The sequence below is a fragment of the Pseudorca crassidens genome, chromosome 16 (genome assembly GCF_039906515.1).
Source record: "Pseudorca crassidens isolate mPseCra1 chromosome 16, mPseCra1.hap1, whole genome shotgun sequence".
NCBI classification, from domain to species: Eukaryota; Metazoa; Chordata; class Mammalia; order Artiodactyla; family Delphinidae; genus Pseudorca; species Pseudorca crassidens.
In genome coordinates, this window is record NC_090311.1 from 46520314 (window position 1) to 46535771 (window position 15458).

General features: G+C 42.7%; 1 protein-coding gene across 3 annotated transcripts in view; it reads left to right on the forward strand.

Moving 5' to 3' along the window:
• VSTM4 (V-set and transmembrane domain containing 4) overlaps positions 1-15458 on the forward strand; it is an 86521-nt gene that overhangs the window by 38253 nt on the left and 32810 nt on the right. For all 3 annotated transcript variants that reach the window (XM_067710244.1, XM_067710245.1, XM_067710246.1), the window contains exon 5: positions 1636-1669. In XM_067710244.1, the coding sequence (XP_067566345.1) occupies positions 1636-1669 (34 nt within the window). The remainder of the gene's footprint in view (positions 1-1635; positions 1670-15458) is intronic.

Below are 15458 nucleotides of genomic sequence, written 5' to 3' on the forward strand. Positions count from 1 at the left end.
CTTTTACCCCTAGGACAGGTCTCTGTAGTACAAGTCAGGATGGGTAAGAGGTATGCCTTGATTTTATGAAGTAGAAAGGGTGATGTAACAGGGAGGGAGGGAAAGGAATACAGCCAGACCTCAGGCAAGTTCCAGGGGAATGAATTCTAAGTAAAGAATACCATGGAAGGTGAGGATCCAGAAACAGATGTCCTTAAAACTATTCTTCCTAAGGGTGCCCAGGGGTACGCAAACCCCAGACTAAAGACCACTGATCTATATAATAAGCTTAGAATAGTGCCAGGAACATATGAAGTGTTCAGGAAGTATGAACTATGGTTTTATTATTATTGCATCTATAAATGATCCAGCATATAGTAGGTATTAAGTAAATGGAATGCAGAAAGAGTTCAGATACTATTAGGGGGTTGGACAAGATAAACCAAAAAAACCCCTCTAACGCTGATTCTGTCTTTCTGGTTTGGAGCCTGCATTGGTCACTTGCATCACAGATCACTTCAAGTGTAGGAGCTTGAAACAACAACTGTTTTATTTGCTCACAATTCTGCAGGTCAGCAAGTTGACCTGGGCTCAGCTGAGCGGTTCTTCTGGCCTCAGCTGGATCACTCATGCAGCTGCAGCCTGCTAGTGGGTCAGCTGGGGCCTGGCTCCTTCGGCGCCTCAGCTGGGATGACTTGTGTCTGTTTCATGTGGTCTCATCTTCCAGTAGGCTAGCCAGGCTTCTTCATGTGATAGCAGAAGAGTTCCCTGCAATGAGAGAGAGAGAGAGCGAGCGAGAGAGAGAGAGAGAGAGAGCTCACAAACCTCAGAGCACAGGGCCTTTTATGCTTCTGCTTGTGACTCATTGGCTAATATTTCACTGGCCAAAGCACATCATGTGGCCAAGCTCAGAGTCCGTGTGGGAGGGAGTTACACAAGGATGTGGATAGATGTATTAATGTGTGATTCATTGAGGCCATTGATGTAACGCTCTACTACACAACTCCAGGGCCCTGTGGCTGTTTCAGCTTTACTTCTATTTGAGGTGAACTCAACGATGAGCTTAGAGTGGACACTTTTTAGGATAACTGCCTAGGTATTCTTATTTTTCCTCTGTAGCTAGAACACGGTTTTTCTGAAGGAGACCTACTATGGAGGATGTCATTGCAAAAAAAAAAAAAAAAAAAAAGGCTGTTTGTTTCCCAGGACCTCCTCTTAGTCCTGGAAGAGCTTTGATTAGAGAATTAAAACCCATTTTATAGACAGGAGCGCCTAAGTGGAGAAAAGTTGCCCCCAGGAAGCCTTTCTCATGGCTAAGGCAGAGCTCAGAAGTTGGGTGACTCTATAACTCTAGGTTAGAACCCAATTCAACCTGGCTTGGCAAAAAAAATGAATCTGGGGGGTTATGTAACCAGGAAGCCTGAGGTGTATGGCTTCATGCCTGGCTTGATCCAGGTATGGAACAATATCAAGTCACTGTGGTGTCCTTGCCATGACTCTGCTGTGCTCATCCAAAGAGAAGTATAATAGCCCTGAGAGGTGGTTGTGCCAACGTTTGGGCAGTACCTGGCCACCTACATTTCCTAGGAATTCCTGGAGAATATATATCTAAAGTAGCATTTATTTACCATCTTCTATTTCTTTTTCCTTTCACAGTGAGACACTATTTGGTGAAATGCCCTCAGAACAGGTAGGAATATTTTCTTCTTGTTTTCAAGTAAAACTCTTTGCTATTTTACTTTCTTTTGATATTACCAAGAAATGGTTAAATTCATATCTTTACCTTAACGTCTGCATATTAGTTCAAAAATTGGCCTAAAATGTGTGTTCTGCATGCACTTGCATGTTTCCAGATTTCATGTTCTGACTGTCACCCTGAGAGGGGCCAGCAAACATGTGGCTCAGGCTGGCCCAACATACATGCTGGAGGAGGCTTGACACCTGCTCTTGAATGACTGTTCCCCTGTTTAGGAAGGAGCTGGCAGGTGGACTGAACCACTTTGATGCCTTTTGACCACAAACACTCCTGATCCCCTTCCACCAACGCCTGCTTGTCCTATGTCCTACTCTACAGAATGCGTCCATTAGTGATACATGTGCTAAGATGCTAGCCTTTTAGCTGATGGGACACACCTCACAGGTAACAATAGTTATGGAGTTATGGTAGATATTGCAAACTCATAGTATTTAAAAATTTGAGACTTCTGGTCCAGACAGGATGGATTAGATCAATTTCTCTCTGCTCTTCCCTGCTAATAAGCACAACTATCAATTCTGGAAATAATATAAGAGACAGACAAAGGAGGACTCTGAAAGGTAGTAAGAAGAAAATGATGAAAGACAAAGGCAAAGAGAAATATGTTAAAAGCAACCAGAGAGAAACAATGCATTACCTACAGGGAAACACAAATTTGAATGACAGTGCATATTTCATCTGAATCCGTGGAGGGCAGAAAGAAGCAGCCCATTTTTCAAATACTGCAAGAAAAGAAATGTCACCCACAAATTCTATATTCAGCAAAACTATCCTTTAGGAATGAAGGGGATATAAAGGCATTCTCAGATGAACGGAAACGAAAAGAATTTTTAATTTCACTATCAGGCCTACTTTAAAAGAATGGCTAAAAGAAATTCGTGAAATAAAAGGAAATATCTTGTTGCATTAGGAAAGAAGAAGGAAGAATTGAAAGAGCAGAAATATGGGTGCATAAGTAGACTATTCTTTTCTTCATGAGTTTAAAAAGTAATATTTGATGATTGAAACAAAAAATTATAAAACCATCTGATACTCAAGAAGAGCATTATGATATGTAAAAATGAGGAGGGTAAGTGACCTAAATAGAAATGAGATTTCCACACTTTACTTCAAGTGATAGAACATTTTTACCAGTGGGCTGTGGTGTCACATGTGTGTATTGCAATGCTCAAAGCAATTATTAAAGGATTATGAAAAGTACATTGAAAACCAGTATAGAATAATAAAGATAGAATCCTAAAATATGTTCAAGTAACATAAAGAAACAGAGGGATGAGAACCGCAGAAAACAGACAGAAAGCAAATAATAAAATGGCAGACTTAATTGCTGACATACTATTTATCTTAAATGTAAGTGGTTTAAATACATCAGATGACAGAAGCTGACAGAGTGGATTAAAAAAAAAAATGACCTAAATATATGCTCTTTACAAGGAACTCATTTCAAACACAGTGACATAGGAAGATTGAAATAGAAGGATGGAAAAAGATATACCGTGCAAACATTACCAAAAAATTCAAGAGTGGGCATACTAATACATGATAAAATAGACTTCAGAGCAAAGAAACTTACTAGAGATAAAGAGGGACATTAAATAATGATAAAAGGGTCAATCCACCAGGAAGACAAAGATCCTAAATGTGTACATATCAAATAGCAGAACCACAAAATGCCTAAAGCAAAAACTGAAAGAGCTGAAAGAAGAAATAGATAAGTCCACAATGATAATTGGCAACTTCAACATCCCCTCTCAGCAGCAGATAGACCAACTAGCTAGAGAATTAGCAAGGATTTTGAAGACCTAAACAACACAGTCACCCAAGAGGACCAAATTGATATGTATCAAACACGCCAACCACCAACAGCAGAACACATGTTTTTCCATCCCCCATGCAACATTCACCATAAGATATGGCTTGTCTTAGACCAAATCCTGGGTTATAAAACAAATCCCAACAAATTTAAAATAATTAAAATCATATAAAATGTGTTCTCTGACTGCAGTGGAATTAAACCATAAAGCAGAAATAAAACAACAGCAAGAAAATCTCTAACCATGTGGAAATTAAACAACACACTTAAAAAAAAATCCATGGGTCAAAGAGGAAGTCTAGAAGGAAATAAAAAATACATAGGATTGACCAAAAATGAGAATAGACGTAACAGAATATGTGGTATGCAGCTAAAGCTGTGCTAACAGTGAAATTTATAGTATTAAACGCTTATATTAGAAGAGATGAAAGCCCTCCAATCAACATTCTGAGGTCTCACCTCAGGAAATTAGGAAAAGAGCAAAATAAACCTGAAGCAAACAGAAGGAAGGAGATAATAAAGATCAAAGCAGGAACTGATGAAATTGAAAACAGCAATGTGATAGAGAAAATCAATGAAACAAAAAGCTGTTTCTTAGGAAACCTTCGGGGAAAAAATGGGTAACGTGTACATAAGATCTCTCTGCTTTATTTCTTGTGACTGTATGTGAATGTCCAATTACCTCTGTTAAAGTTTCAGTTAACAATTGTATTTGATATCTCTGGGGGATCCTGTTTACAGTCCCAACAGTCCCTATACTGGACTGCTTTGTGTTCCTGCTATTGAGTTTGGGATCCTCAGAAATCCTGTTACTCATATCAAAATGCAAAGTTATTTTATTGAGAGCTTACCGTCTACCAGGTACTGTTCTAGGAGCTTGGGAAGCAGCAGTGAAGTAAAGAGACAGAAATCCCTGCCTTCGTGAGTGCAAATGTATGTGTATACGTCCCCAGGAGAGATGTCTGAGTATGGTTGAGTGAGGGGATTAGCAAATCCTCTCCCCGAAAAAGCAACTATAAATCTTAACAAAATTGACAAAAGTAACCATTTTAGAACTTTGGCAAGACCAGAGGTATATATTAACCTGAGAGGCTTTTCTACTTGAAAAACTGCTGAACTGCTGAGAGGAGCAGTGGTACTCTGTGGAGTTTTGGCCTTGGGCAGCTCTGATATTCTCCCCTCCCAGCTTGGCTGGTGAGGAGATTTTTTTATGGCAGGAAATGCTGGGAGGACCATCAGCCTCTCTATTGTGGTAGAAGGGGGCTCACTTGACTTGGAGCAGTGTGCAAAGCCCACGTTCAGCAGTGCTGGCAGTGGAAGTGGCAGTCTTAGCGGTATTGAGCAGGGAGGCCCAGTGGTTCTGCTAGCCTGAGGTTTGGGTCACAGTTGGGTCAAGCATATCTCTGGCTGAGACAACATGCATGTGCAGAGGAGAGTGGAGGGCATCCAAAGGATAGAAAAAGATACACCATGAGAGTAGGAACAATAAGAGAGGCGGTAGCTAAGTTAATAAGACATACTTTAAGACAAGAAATATTACTAGAGACAAAGAAAGAAGTTTTATAATTATAAAAGATCAACATATGAGGATAATTTAACACATTGTATTGGACCAAACAGCAGAGCCTCAACATACATGAAGCAAAAACAGAAAATTAAAAGATGAAAATTTTCAATTATTCTAGAGTAATAGCTGGAAATTTCAATGCTCCACTCTCAATAATTGATAGAATACTGAGAGAGAAAATCAACCAGGACACAGAAGATGAAGCAGTTTTACCTGACAAATAAGAATGCTTTACCCAGGGACTGCATAATGTATTCTTTTCAAGTTTATTTGGCACATTCTCCAGGATAGGCCACATGCTAGGCCATAAAACAAATCTTTATAAAATTAGTATTTTATTTATGTAAGAAATCATATGAAGTCTGTTCTCTGACCACAACAGAATTAAATAGAAATTAGTGACAGAAAGAAATTGGGAAATTCCTAAATGTTTTGAATTTCAAACAACATACTTTTAAATAATATGGGGGTCAAAGAAGAAATCAAAAGAAAAATTAGAAAATATTTTGAATTAAATAAACATGAAAACACAGCATATCAAAACTTATAGGATGCAGCAAAAGTAGTGCTTAGAGAAAAATTTATGGCCTTTAAATGCCTATATCAGACAAGAAGAAGGGTCTAAAATCAATAGAAGCTTTCACCATAAGAAACTAGAAAAAGAAGGGTAAGTGAAATCCAAAGTAAGCAGAAGAAAGGTTATAATAGAGATTAGAACAGAAATCAATGGCATGGAAAACACACACACACACACACACACACACACACACACAAAGAAGTATCAATGAAACCAAAAGTTTGTTCTTTGAAAAGATCAATGGACTTGCCAAACCTTAAGTTAGACTGTCCGTGAAAATAAAAAAGAGAGAGAGAAAATAACCAATTACCAAAATTAGGAAAGGAAAAAGGAATCACTACAAACTCTACAAAAATTAAAAAGTTATAATCCTGATAATTCAGGTTTATTCTAACAAATTAGACAACATAAATGAAATGGAAAAATTCCTAGAAAAATACAAATTTCCAAAACTGATTGAAAAAGAAAGCTATAGTCTGAATAAACCTATAATAAGTCCAGAAGTTAAATTGTTAGCTAAAAAGTTTCCAGCCACGAAAAGCCTAGGCCCACCTTGCTTTACTGGTGAAGCATACCAAGTATTAAAGGAAAATAAGAATACCAACCCCTCACAAAGTCTTTCCAAAAAGTTGAGAAAGCGTAGTCTTTCCAACAAATGATGCTAGGACAAAATATATAAAGAACACTTACAACTCAATAATAACATGATAAATAACACAATTAAAAGTGGATAAAGAAGACATACAGATGGCCAACAGGCATATGAAAATATGCTCAGCATCATTAATCATCAGAGAAATGCAAATTAATCCACAATGAGATATCATCTCATACCTGTCAGAATGGCTAGAATCAAAAATAACAAAAATAACAAATGTTGGCAAGGATGTAGAGAGAAGGGAACCCTCATACACTGTTGGTGGGGGGGTAAGTCGGTATAGCTACTGTGGAAAACAGTGTGGAGGTTTCTCAAAAAACTAAAATAGAACTACCTCATGACCCAGCAATTCCACTCCTGGGTATATATTCGAAAAAAACAAAAACACTAATTTGAAAAGATACATGGCACCCCTATGTTCATAACAGCACTATTTATGATTGCCAAGATATGGAAGCAACCTAAGTGTCCATCAACAGATGAGTGGATAAAGAAGATGTGGTATAGATATACAATGGAATACTACTCAGCCATAAAAAAGAATGAAATTTTGCCATTTGCAGCAACATGGATGGACTTGGAGGGTATTATGCTAAGTGAAACAAGCCAGACAGAGAAAGACAAATACTGTGTGATATCACTTATACGTGGAATCTAAAAAACCAGTAAATATAATAAAAAAAGAACAGACTCACAGATATAGAGAACAAACTGGTAGTTACCAGTGGGGAGAGGGAAGAGGATTAAGAGGTACAAATTCCTATGTATAAAATAAATAAGGTACAAGGATATATGGTGCAACACAGGGAATATAGCCAGTATTTTATAATAACTATAAATGGAGTATAACCTTAAAAAATTGTGAATCACCATGTTGTACACCTGAAACTTACATAATATTGTACAGCAGCTATACCTCAATTTAAAAAAATGGCCAAAAAAGACTTGAATAGATATTTCCCTAAAGAAGATACATAAATGGCTCACAAGTTCATGAAAATATGTTCAATATGATTAGTCATTAGAGAAGTGTGAATAAAACCAAAACGTGGTGCCACTGAACACCCACTACAATGGCTATCGTAGAAAGATAGACAATGTCAAGTGTTGGCCATGTTGTGGTGAAACTGGAACCCTGTACATTGCTGGTGGGAATGTAAAATGGTGTAGCCATTTTGGAGAAACAGTTTGGTGATTTCTTAAAACATTAAACATAGACTTAACCATATGACCCAGCAGTTTCACTGGTAGGAATCTACCCAGGAGAATGAAAACATATGTCCACACAAATACATGCATGCAGCTTTTCATAGCTGCTTTATTCATAATCACCAGAAGCTGGAAACAATCTAAATACATCCATCAACTGGTGAGTGGATAAACAAAATTTAGTAGTTCATTCACTGGAATACGATTTGATAATAAAAAGTAAGAAACTGCTGATCTATGCTACCACAGCGGTGAACCTCAAAAACGTTGTACTAAGTCAACTAAGCCAGATGCAAAAAATTACATATTGTGTGATTCCACTTATTTGAAATGTCCTGAAAAGGGAAATTTATAGAGTCAGAAAGTAGATTAGTAGTTGCTTAGGGCTGAATAGGGATTAACTATAAATAACTATTTATTTATAGTTTTGGGGGTGATAGGGATGTTCTAAAGCTGTATTGTGGTGATGGTTGCACAACTTTATAAATCTACTAAAATTATTGAATTGTACACTTACGATCAGTGAATTTTATGGGGAGTAAATTATGCTTCAGTAAAGCAATTTGTTTCTTTTTTAAAGCATATGCCCCGAAAAGGCTCCAAGGGCCGGCATTTCAGGCGTGGGGGAAGGTTATGGCTCAGGTGATCAGAGGCTGTGGAGGGACCAGCCTGCCAGTGTTTCTCAGGATCTGCATGCTGTGGTCTAGCATCTGGCCTTACATTCTTAGCAAGCGGTGCGGGAGTTTGGGCTCCACTTCCTTCCATTCCCTGGCCTTCCCCTTCAGTTGCACCTATTCAGAGCTGGTGCTGAGGCTGGAAGTACAGCGAAGATGTCACCCCAGCCTGGTGGGCATTACAGTTTGGTCTCCCCAGCACTGCGATGCCTGCCAGAGATCAGAGATGACCACAGAGTCCCGCTTAAATGCTGCCCCCTCTACCCACTGGTGCTGTCAGTGAAACTGGTTGGGCGCCTGAGTTGAGCGCTCCCTGTTGGCGTGTCTCCTGTTGGGCCAGCCCACAGATCTGCCTCTGGAAAAGCCTGCCTCTTCTAGTCCACTGCACCCCAGGACCCTGCAGGGGCCAGGTCTGCCCCCATGAACCTGGTAGCGGGTGCCCTTCTGCCTTGCATTCATCTTTCTATTAGAACCTCATGCTGATTTGACCTAGTGCAGCCCATTCCCTGCCACGGGGCCTCACTTGTGAACTGGTCAATCCTTGCCATTTTAACTGGCCTTGACCTGAATTGTTCTCTGTCTCTGCAGCCCAGGCATTTTTTTGTTTGTTCCGTCCCTGTTGTGCCAGAGGGCTCCCAGATCCTGGCTCCTTCATCTGTGCTATGACCGTGGGCAGCCGGGCCCTGAAGTCTCAAGCTGTGATCGGGACAAATGTCCTTCTCTGTCCTCTGACCACTTCCTCCTAAGGGAGAACGGGCAGAGAGCACAGGACCAGGACAAGATGCCAGGAACAGAAACCCTCAGGCAGGGGAGGGACCCTCAGGAAGAGGCCACATGCTGGCGCTGAGGCTGTGGTCACTGAGACAGGGACCTTGCCAAGTGACTGGGGCAGAACCCGGGGACTCTAGGGACTTCCATGACTTATTGAGAGAAGCTCAAACCGAAGGAAAACAAGTCTCATCTCGAATGTGTGTCATCCTTGAAGTCGGAAGTAGCCGTTTCCTGGGAGGGGCGGCCTTGACCTTTGGGGCTGGGGACAGTTCCTTTCTGATGGCAGAGTGCTGTCTCCCGGAGCAGAGACCCAGGCCTTAGTGAGCGTCTCAGAATTCTGCAAGATTTTAAGCGTGCCCTTCCTGGGGAAAGCAGCCCTGAGAGCAGCTCAACTGGTATGTATGAAACTGTACCCCAGAGTCCCGGAAAACCAGATTTTAGTTGAAATGCCACCAATTTCATAGAGTTATAATGTGTTTTCATACCATGATACCTCCTCAGTGCATCAGGTGCCTTTCTTCAAGTACAAGAAAATTGTCAAGAGGGTGGACGGGGGCACCTAAAAGGCGATTCGCAGCCAGTACGTTTCCTGACCTTTTGCTTGACCTCTTCTTATGGGTTTGAGATACTAAATTTTTGCAAATGGGAGCAATTAAAATGGACATTGTGTCACCTGTGCTGATGCAGTTACAGCTGAAGTTGTGTAAGCTTCATGTTTTCTGGCGCACACACTTTCTCAAGGATAAAGAGTCAGGGCCATAGACTATTTACATGTTGGATAAATTACAGACACAGTTTTACTGTACTTTATGAGCTTAGTTTAAAGCATTTTTCATTCTTTTCTGAACGATCAGAGATTTTTAAACGTACTCCCACAGTCGAAGTATGGGATTTAATAAGTGATTTGTTCAGGATTTAGAGTGAAGGCAGAGATGTGATTTCAAAGAGAATATGAAGATATATGCTCAAAACTAAGATATGTAACTACTTGCTTCATTTGTATAATATTGAATAGTAGCAGTGTTATAAAACATTTATTCCTTCTGTGAAAGGCAATCTGCTGTGATGGTTAAAGATTCTGTGGCCAGGCTGCCTCAGTTCACATCTGGGCTCTGCCACTGATTGCTGTGTGCCTTTAGCTAATTTTTCAACCTCTCTGATAAAATGAGGGCAATAATTGTCCTAGCATATAGTGTGTTGGGAGGATTTCATGAGTTAGTCTGTATGAAGTGCTTCCAACAGGTAAATGGTGAGCTCTATGCAAATGGTTCTGTTATTATTCAGTCAGTACTTACGATTGATTCTTCTGTAAGCTTGTAAGGCCCATAGACAAGGATGAAATAACACACAGCCCATGCCCTGAGGTCTGCCTCTAGTGGGAGACCCAGAGAAACAAGACCGTGGCAGCACCCGTGGGATGCCCATGGAGCTGTCACGGACACCCAGAGGAGGTGCTCCTAACCCTGTCCCAGGGGTCTGTGGGTGGTAGGGAAGGCTTCCTGAGGGTGAAATCTGGGCCAAGTCTTGAAGGGTGAGTTAGAACATTACAGGAGAAGAGGGTTGGGGGAGGGCAGCACACAGAACTGGGGAGAGAAAAGCACAGCGGATGAAGGGATTTAGTCCATGGAGGTGAGGAACCCTGCAGATTCAGGGCAGAGCAGCAGGGAGGTGAGGCTGGAGTTGGTGGCAGGGCCAGATGCCAGGGGATGGCAGTCATCATAGTAATAACAATAACGGAGCCACACTGTTATTAAATGCCATGCCCTGGCACAGTGCTAAGCATGGGACACACACCATCTTCTTCCCGCCTCACAACAACCCCATGAGTGGGTGCTGTGATTATCTCCATGCTATAGATGAGAAACCAATACAAAAAGTGTCGATGTTGGTGAGGTCTCCTGGCCAGTGAGAGGAAGAACAGCGAGGGCTGCCAGCCCAGGCCACCTGGCTCCAGGGCTCACACATTAGCATAGGTGTGCTGGGAAGCTTGGATCTGACTGTGAGAGCTTTGGTGTTGGCATTCACACAAATGAACAAGAAGTAGATGCTGCAGAAATGTTAAGGCAGTGGAAGGAGAAGCGGGAAGGGTTTGGCTATCAATGCTGGGGGTGGCTGCAGCTTCCCTGCATCCCTTGACTTTGAAAAGTGCATCCCTCTGGTCATAGGCATGGATTTGTGGGTGTCTGAGCCTCTGTCTGCATTCAGCTGAGCAAGCAAGGGGGCGAGGGCAGGGATAGCAGACTTGGGCGTGTGTCTCCTGACCTTCCTCCTGCATCCCTGACATCACTGCTGTGCAGTCTTCTCGCCCCACCCCAGGGCTCAGGCTCAGCTCCCTCCTTCCAGAGCCCTAGGCAGAGGCAGGCATGAGGAGGACAGGCCTGTGTGATGGGACCCGGTTGTTATTCCTGGAATAACGTGACAAACATCTACTTGGTTTTAGTGTCAGTTTGAGCTGTGCCACTCAGCAGCTTGTGCCAGTCACTCAGCTTCTCTGGGAATATTTCACCCTCCACAAAATGGGCACAAACCTGCCTCTGTCCCTGTGGCTCAGGGTCGTTGTGAGGATTCAGTGAGATAATACCGGCTGCGGACTAATTCCTCATGGTTACTCAGGGAGCGCCCGTGTACCTCTGCAGCTGAACACTTTATGGGATTTACTTCTGATCCTCATAAAAACCCTGCAAGGTACAAATTACTCTCCCCAGATTAAGAACATGAATAAAACTGCCAACTCTTAGATGAAGAGCTAGCCCTCTCTACTATTTACGGACCTTTTGATTCCAGGTAACAGAAAAGCCAGCTCAGATGGTCTTACCCAGGAAGGAACTTGGCTGGCTCACCTGACCGGAGATGCTGCAGTGGGTGGGCTTTGCTCCGGGGGGCGCAGGGTCCTTAGGGCAGTGGCTTCTGCTCCCAGCCCTTCTCTGGGCAGTGCTGCCTCCAGGCTTTGATGTGTCCTCAGGCCAGGCCAGCTCCCCTTGGGAAGGGAACGGTGGCAGCACGGCTTTCACCCCTGGCCTCATGAAGGAGTCATCTTGCTTCCTAATGAACAAACACAACTGAACTCACTGTTATGGGACCAACCTGAACCAAGCAGTAAGGCCAGAGGATAAAACTGTGCCGAGCAGGGGGTGGGGGTCAGTGCCACCCAAACATGTGCCTTCAGCCCTAGGGGGCAGGGAGTGGATGCTGAGCAGGTAATCCCAGGGACCTCTCCTTGCTTTTATTCTTATGACCTAAGACCAACACTACATAGAACCGCTAAATTTTGGGTGGCCCAAAAGGTTCGTTCGGTTTTTTCCGTAAGATGGCACTAGTAGCACTTAGTTGTCTTTAACTTCATTCGAGACAATTTTGTTAGATCGTATGTGACAGCTGTCATATCAGCGTGCATTTAAAAAAAGATATCGGGCTTCCCTGGTGGCGCAGTGGTTGAGAGTCCGCCTGCTGATGCAGGGGACATGGGTTCGTGCCCCGGTCCGGGAAGATCCCACATGCCACAGAGCGGCTGGGCTGGTGAGCCATGGCCGCTGAGCCTGCGCGTCCGGAGCCTGTGCTCCGCAACGCGAGAGGCCACAACAGTGATAGGCCTGCGTACCACAAAAAAAAAAAAAAAAAAAGATATCAAAATTGGTGGATTTTTGTGAAGCCTTTTTAATATTGAAGTTGGAAGCAAAAAAGCAACATTTTTGGCATATTACACTTTATTATTTCAAGAAAGGTAAGAACACAACCGAAATGCACAAAAAGATTTGTGCAGTGTATGGAGAAGGTGCTGTGACTGATCGAACATGTCAAAAGTGGTTTGTGAAGTTTCGTGCTGGAGATTTCTCACTGGACGATGCTCCACGGTCAGGTAGACCAGCTGACGTTGATAGCGATCAAATCAAAACAATAATTAAGAACAATCAACATTATACCACGTGGGAGACAGCCGACGTACTCAAAATATCCAAATCAAGGGTTGAAAATCATTTGCGCCAGCTTGGTTATGTGAATCGCTTTGATGTTTGGGTTCCACGTAAGTTAAGGGAAAAAAACCTTCCTGACCATATTTCCACGCTCGATTCTCCACTGAAATATCATGAAAACGTTCTATTTTTAAAACACATTGTAACAGGCAATGAAAAGTGGTTGCTGTACAACAAGGTGGAACCGATGAGATCATGGGGCAAGCGAAATGAACCACCGCCAACCACACCAAAGGCCGGTCTTCATCCAAAGAAGGTGATGTTGTGTATATGGTGGGATTGGAAGAGAGTCCTCTATTATGAGCTCCTTCCAGAAAACCAAACGATTATTTCCAACAAGGACTGCTCCCAATTAGACCAACTGAAAGTGGCACTCGACAAAAAGCAACCAGAATTAGTCAACAGAAAACGCATAATCTTCCGTCAGGATAATGCAAGACTGCATGTTTCTTTGGTGACCAGGCAAAAACTGTTACAGCTTGGCTGGAAAGTTCTGATTCATCTGCTGTATTCACCAGACATTGCACCTTCAGATTTCCATTTACTTTACAAAATCATCTTAATGGAAAAAATTTCAATTCCCTGGAAGACTGTAAAAGGCACCTGGGACAGTTTTTTGCTCAGAAAGGTAAAAAGTTTTGAGAAAACCATAATTCAAAAAGAGACATGTACCACAATGTTCATTGCAGCACTATTTACAATAGCCAGGACATGGAAGCAACCTAAGTGTCCATCTACAGATGAATGGATAAAGAAGATGTGGCACAATGGAATATTACAATGGAATATTACTCAGCCATAAAAAGAAATGAAATTGAGTTATTTGTAGTGAGGTGGATGGACCTAGAGTCTGTCATACAGAGTGAAGTAAGTCAGAAAGAGAAAAACAAATACAATATGCTAATACATATATATGGAATCTAAAAATAAAAATGGTTCTGATGAACCTAGGGGCAGGACAGGAATAAAGATGCAGACATAGAGAATGGACTTGAGGACACGGGGAGGGGGAAGGGTAAGCTGGGACAAAGTGAGAGAGTGGCATGGACATACGTACACTACCAAATGTAAAATAGCTAGTGGGAAGCAGCCGCATAGCACAGGGAGATCAGCTCGGTGCTTTGTGACCACCTAGAAGGGTGGGATAGGGAGGGTGGGAGGGACGCACAAGACGGAGGGGATATGGGGATATATGTATACGTACAGCTGATTCACTCTGTTATACAGCAGAAATTAACACAACACTGTAAAGCAATTATACTCCAATAAGGATGTTAAGAAAAAAAAAGTTTTGGGAAGATGGAATTATGAATTTGCCTGAAAAATGGCAGAAGGTAGTGGAACAAAAGGGTGAATACGTTTTTCACTAAAGTTCTTGGTGAAAATGAAAAATGTGTCTTTTATTTTTACTTACAAAACTGAAGGCACTTTTTGGCCCACCCAATATTAAGGAAGCACCTCCTGACCTTACCAGTTAGTGTTCAGAGATTTCAAACTTACAGACTAAACCACCTCCAAGCCTTTGTGCAGACTCTGTGAAACTGGCAGAGACCAGGAAGGACGAGCTCTCACGGTGAGGCCCGGCAGAACCTCTGAGGTGATGTAAACCATTTATGATGAAAGGCCATGGGGAGGCTGTGGACAGGGAGGTGCCTTGGCAGCTGCCTCACGAAGGAGCAGCTTTTATCCTGGTGCTCTTCACAAAATGCCATACATAGGATGAAAGCAGCAGAAAGTAATGCATCAGGACCCCCGGGGTCTGCAGGTCCTTTCTAGGTGCGCCCGCTCTGGCACAGGTTTCTGAGAACCCTGCCATGTCCGTCCAGTCCCCATTCAAGAACTCGGACAGCAGATTCCATAATAATGATGATCATAATGCTGGTAAGATAGTCATAGGTGACACAACGTACCAGATGCAGTTCTACGTGCTTGACACGTGTTACTCATTTATGAGAAAGAGTCATCTCAAGGGAGGCACCATTCGTCTGCCTCGAAAGTGAAGTTCTGTAACTTGTACGCAGCTCCTTGGCACGTGCTGTTGATTGACCTCGTGTGGCAAGGAAAGCCCGTGGAGCACTTTCAAAAGCCTAGAGCGAGATGTCAGGAAATTCGCCCTATTTGCACTAGTCCTTGGCCTTTATCAATGGCAGCTACCTTGGGCGGGGGACCTGTCATTGTAAACGACAGTGAGATGCTAACATAGTTGTTGAGACCTGCGTTCCTCCTGCAAGATTCCACACTTGACATTGCAAGGTACAAGGTTATAGGGTGATGAGTGTGTTGCGGGCAGTCTTGGAAAGGCAGCCTGGAGCTGCTCGGAGAGGAACTGAGGAAGCCCTCTGGGGGTCCTGGTGAGTTCTCACGGTCTGAACTGAGGTGTGCAGGCTGGAGGAAAGGAAGCACATGGACACTTCGGAAGGTAAAATGAATCAACGGAAACACTGACTTTCAAAGCTGGTGTGGGAGCGGGAAGGGTTCAGGGA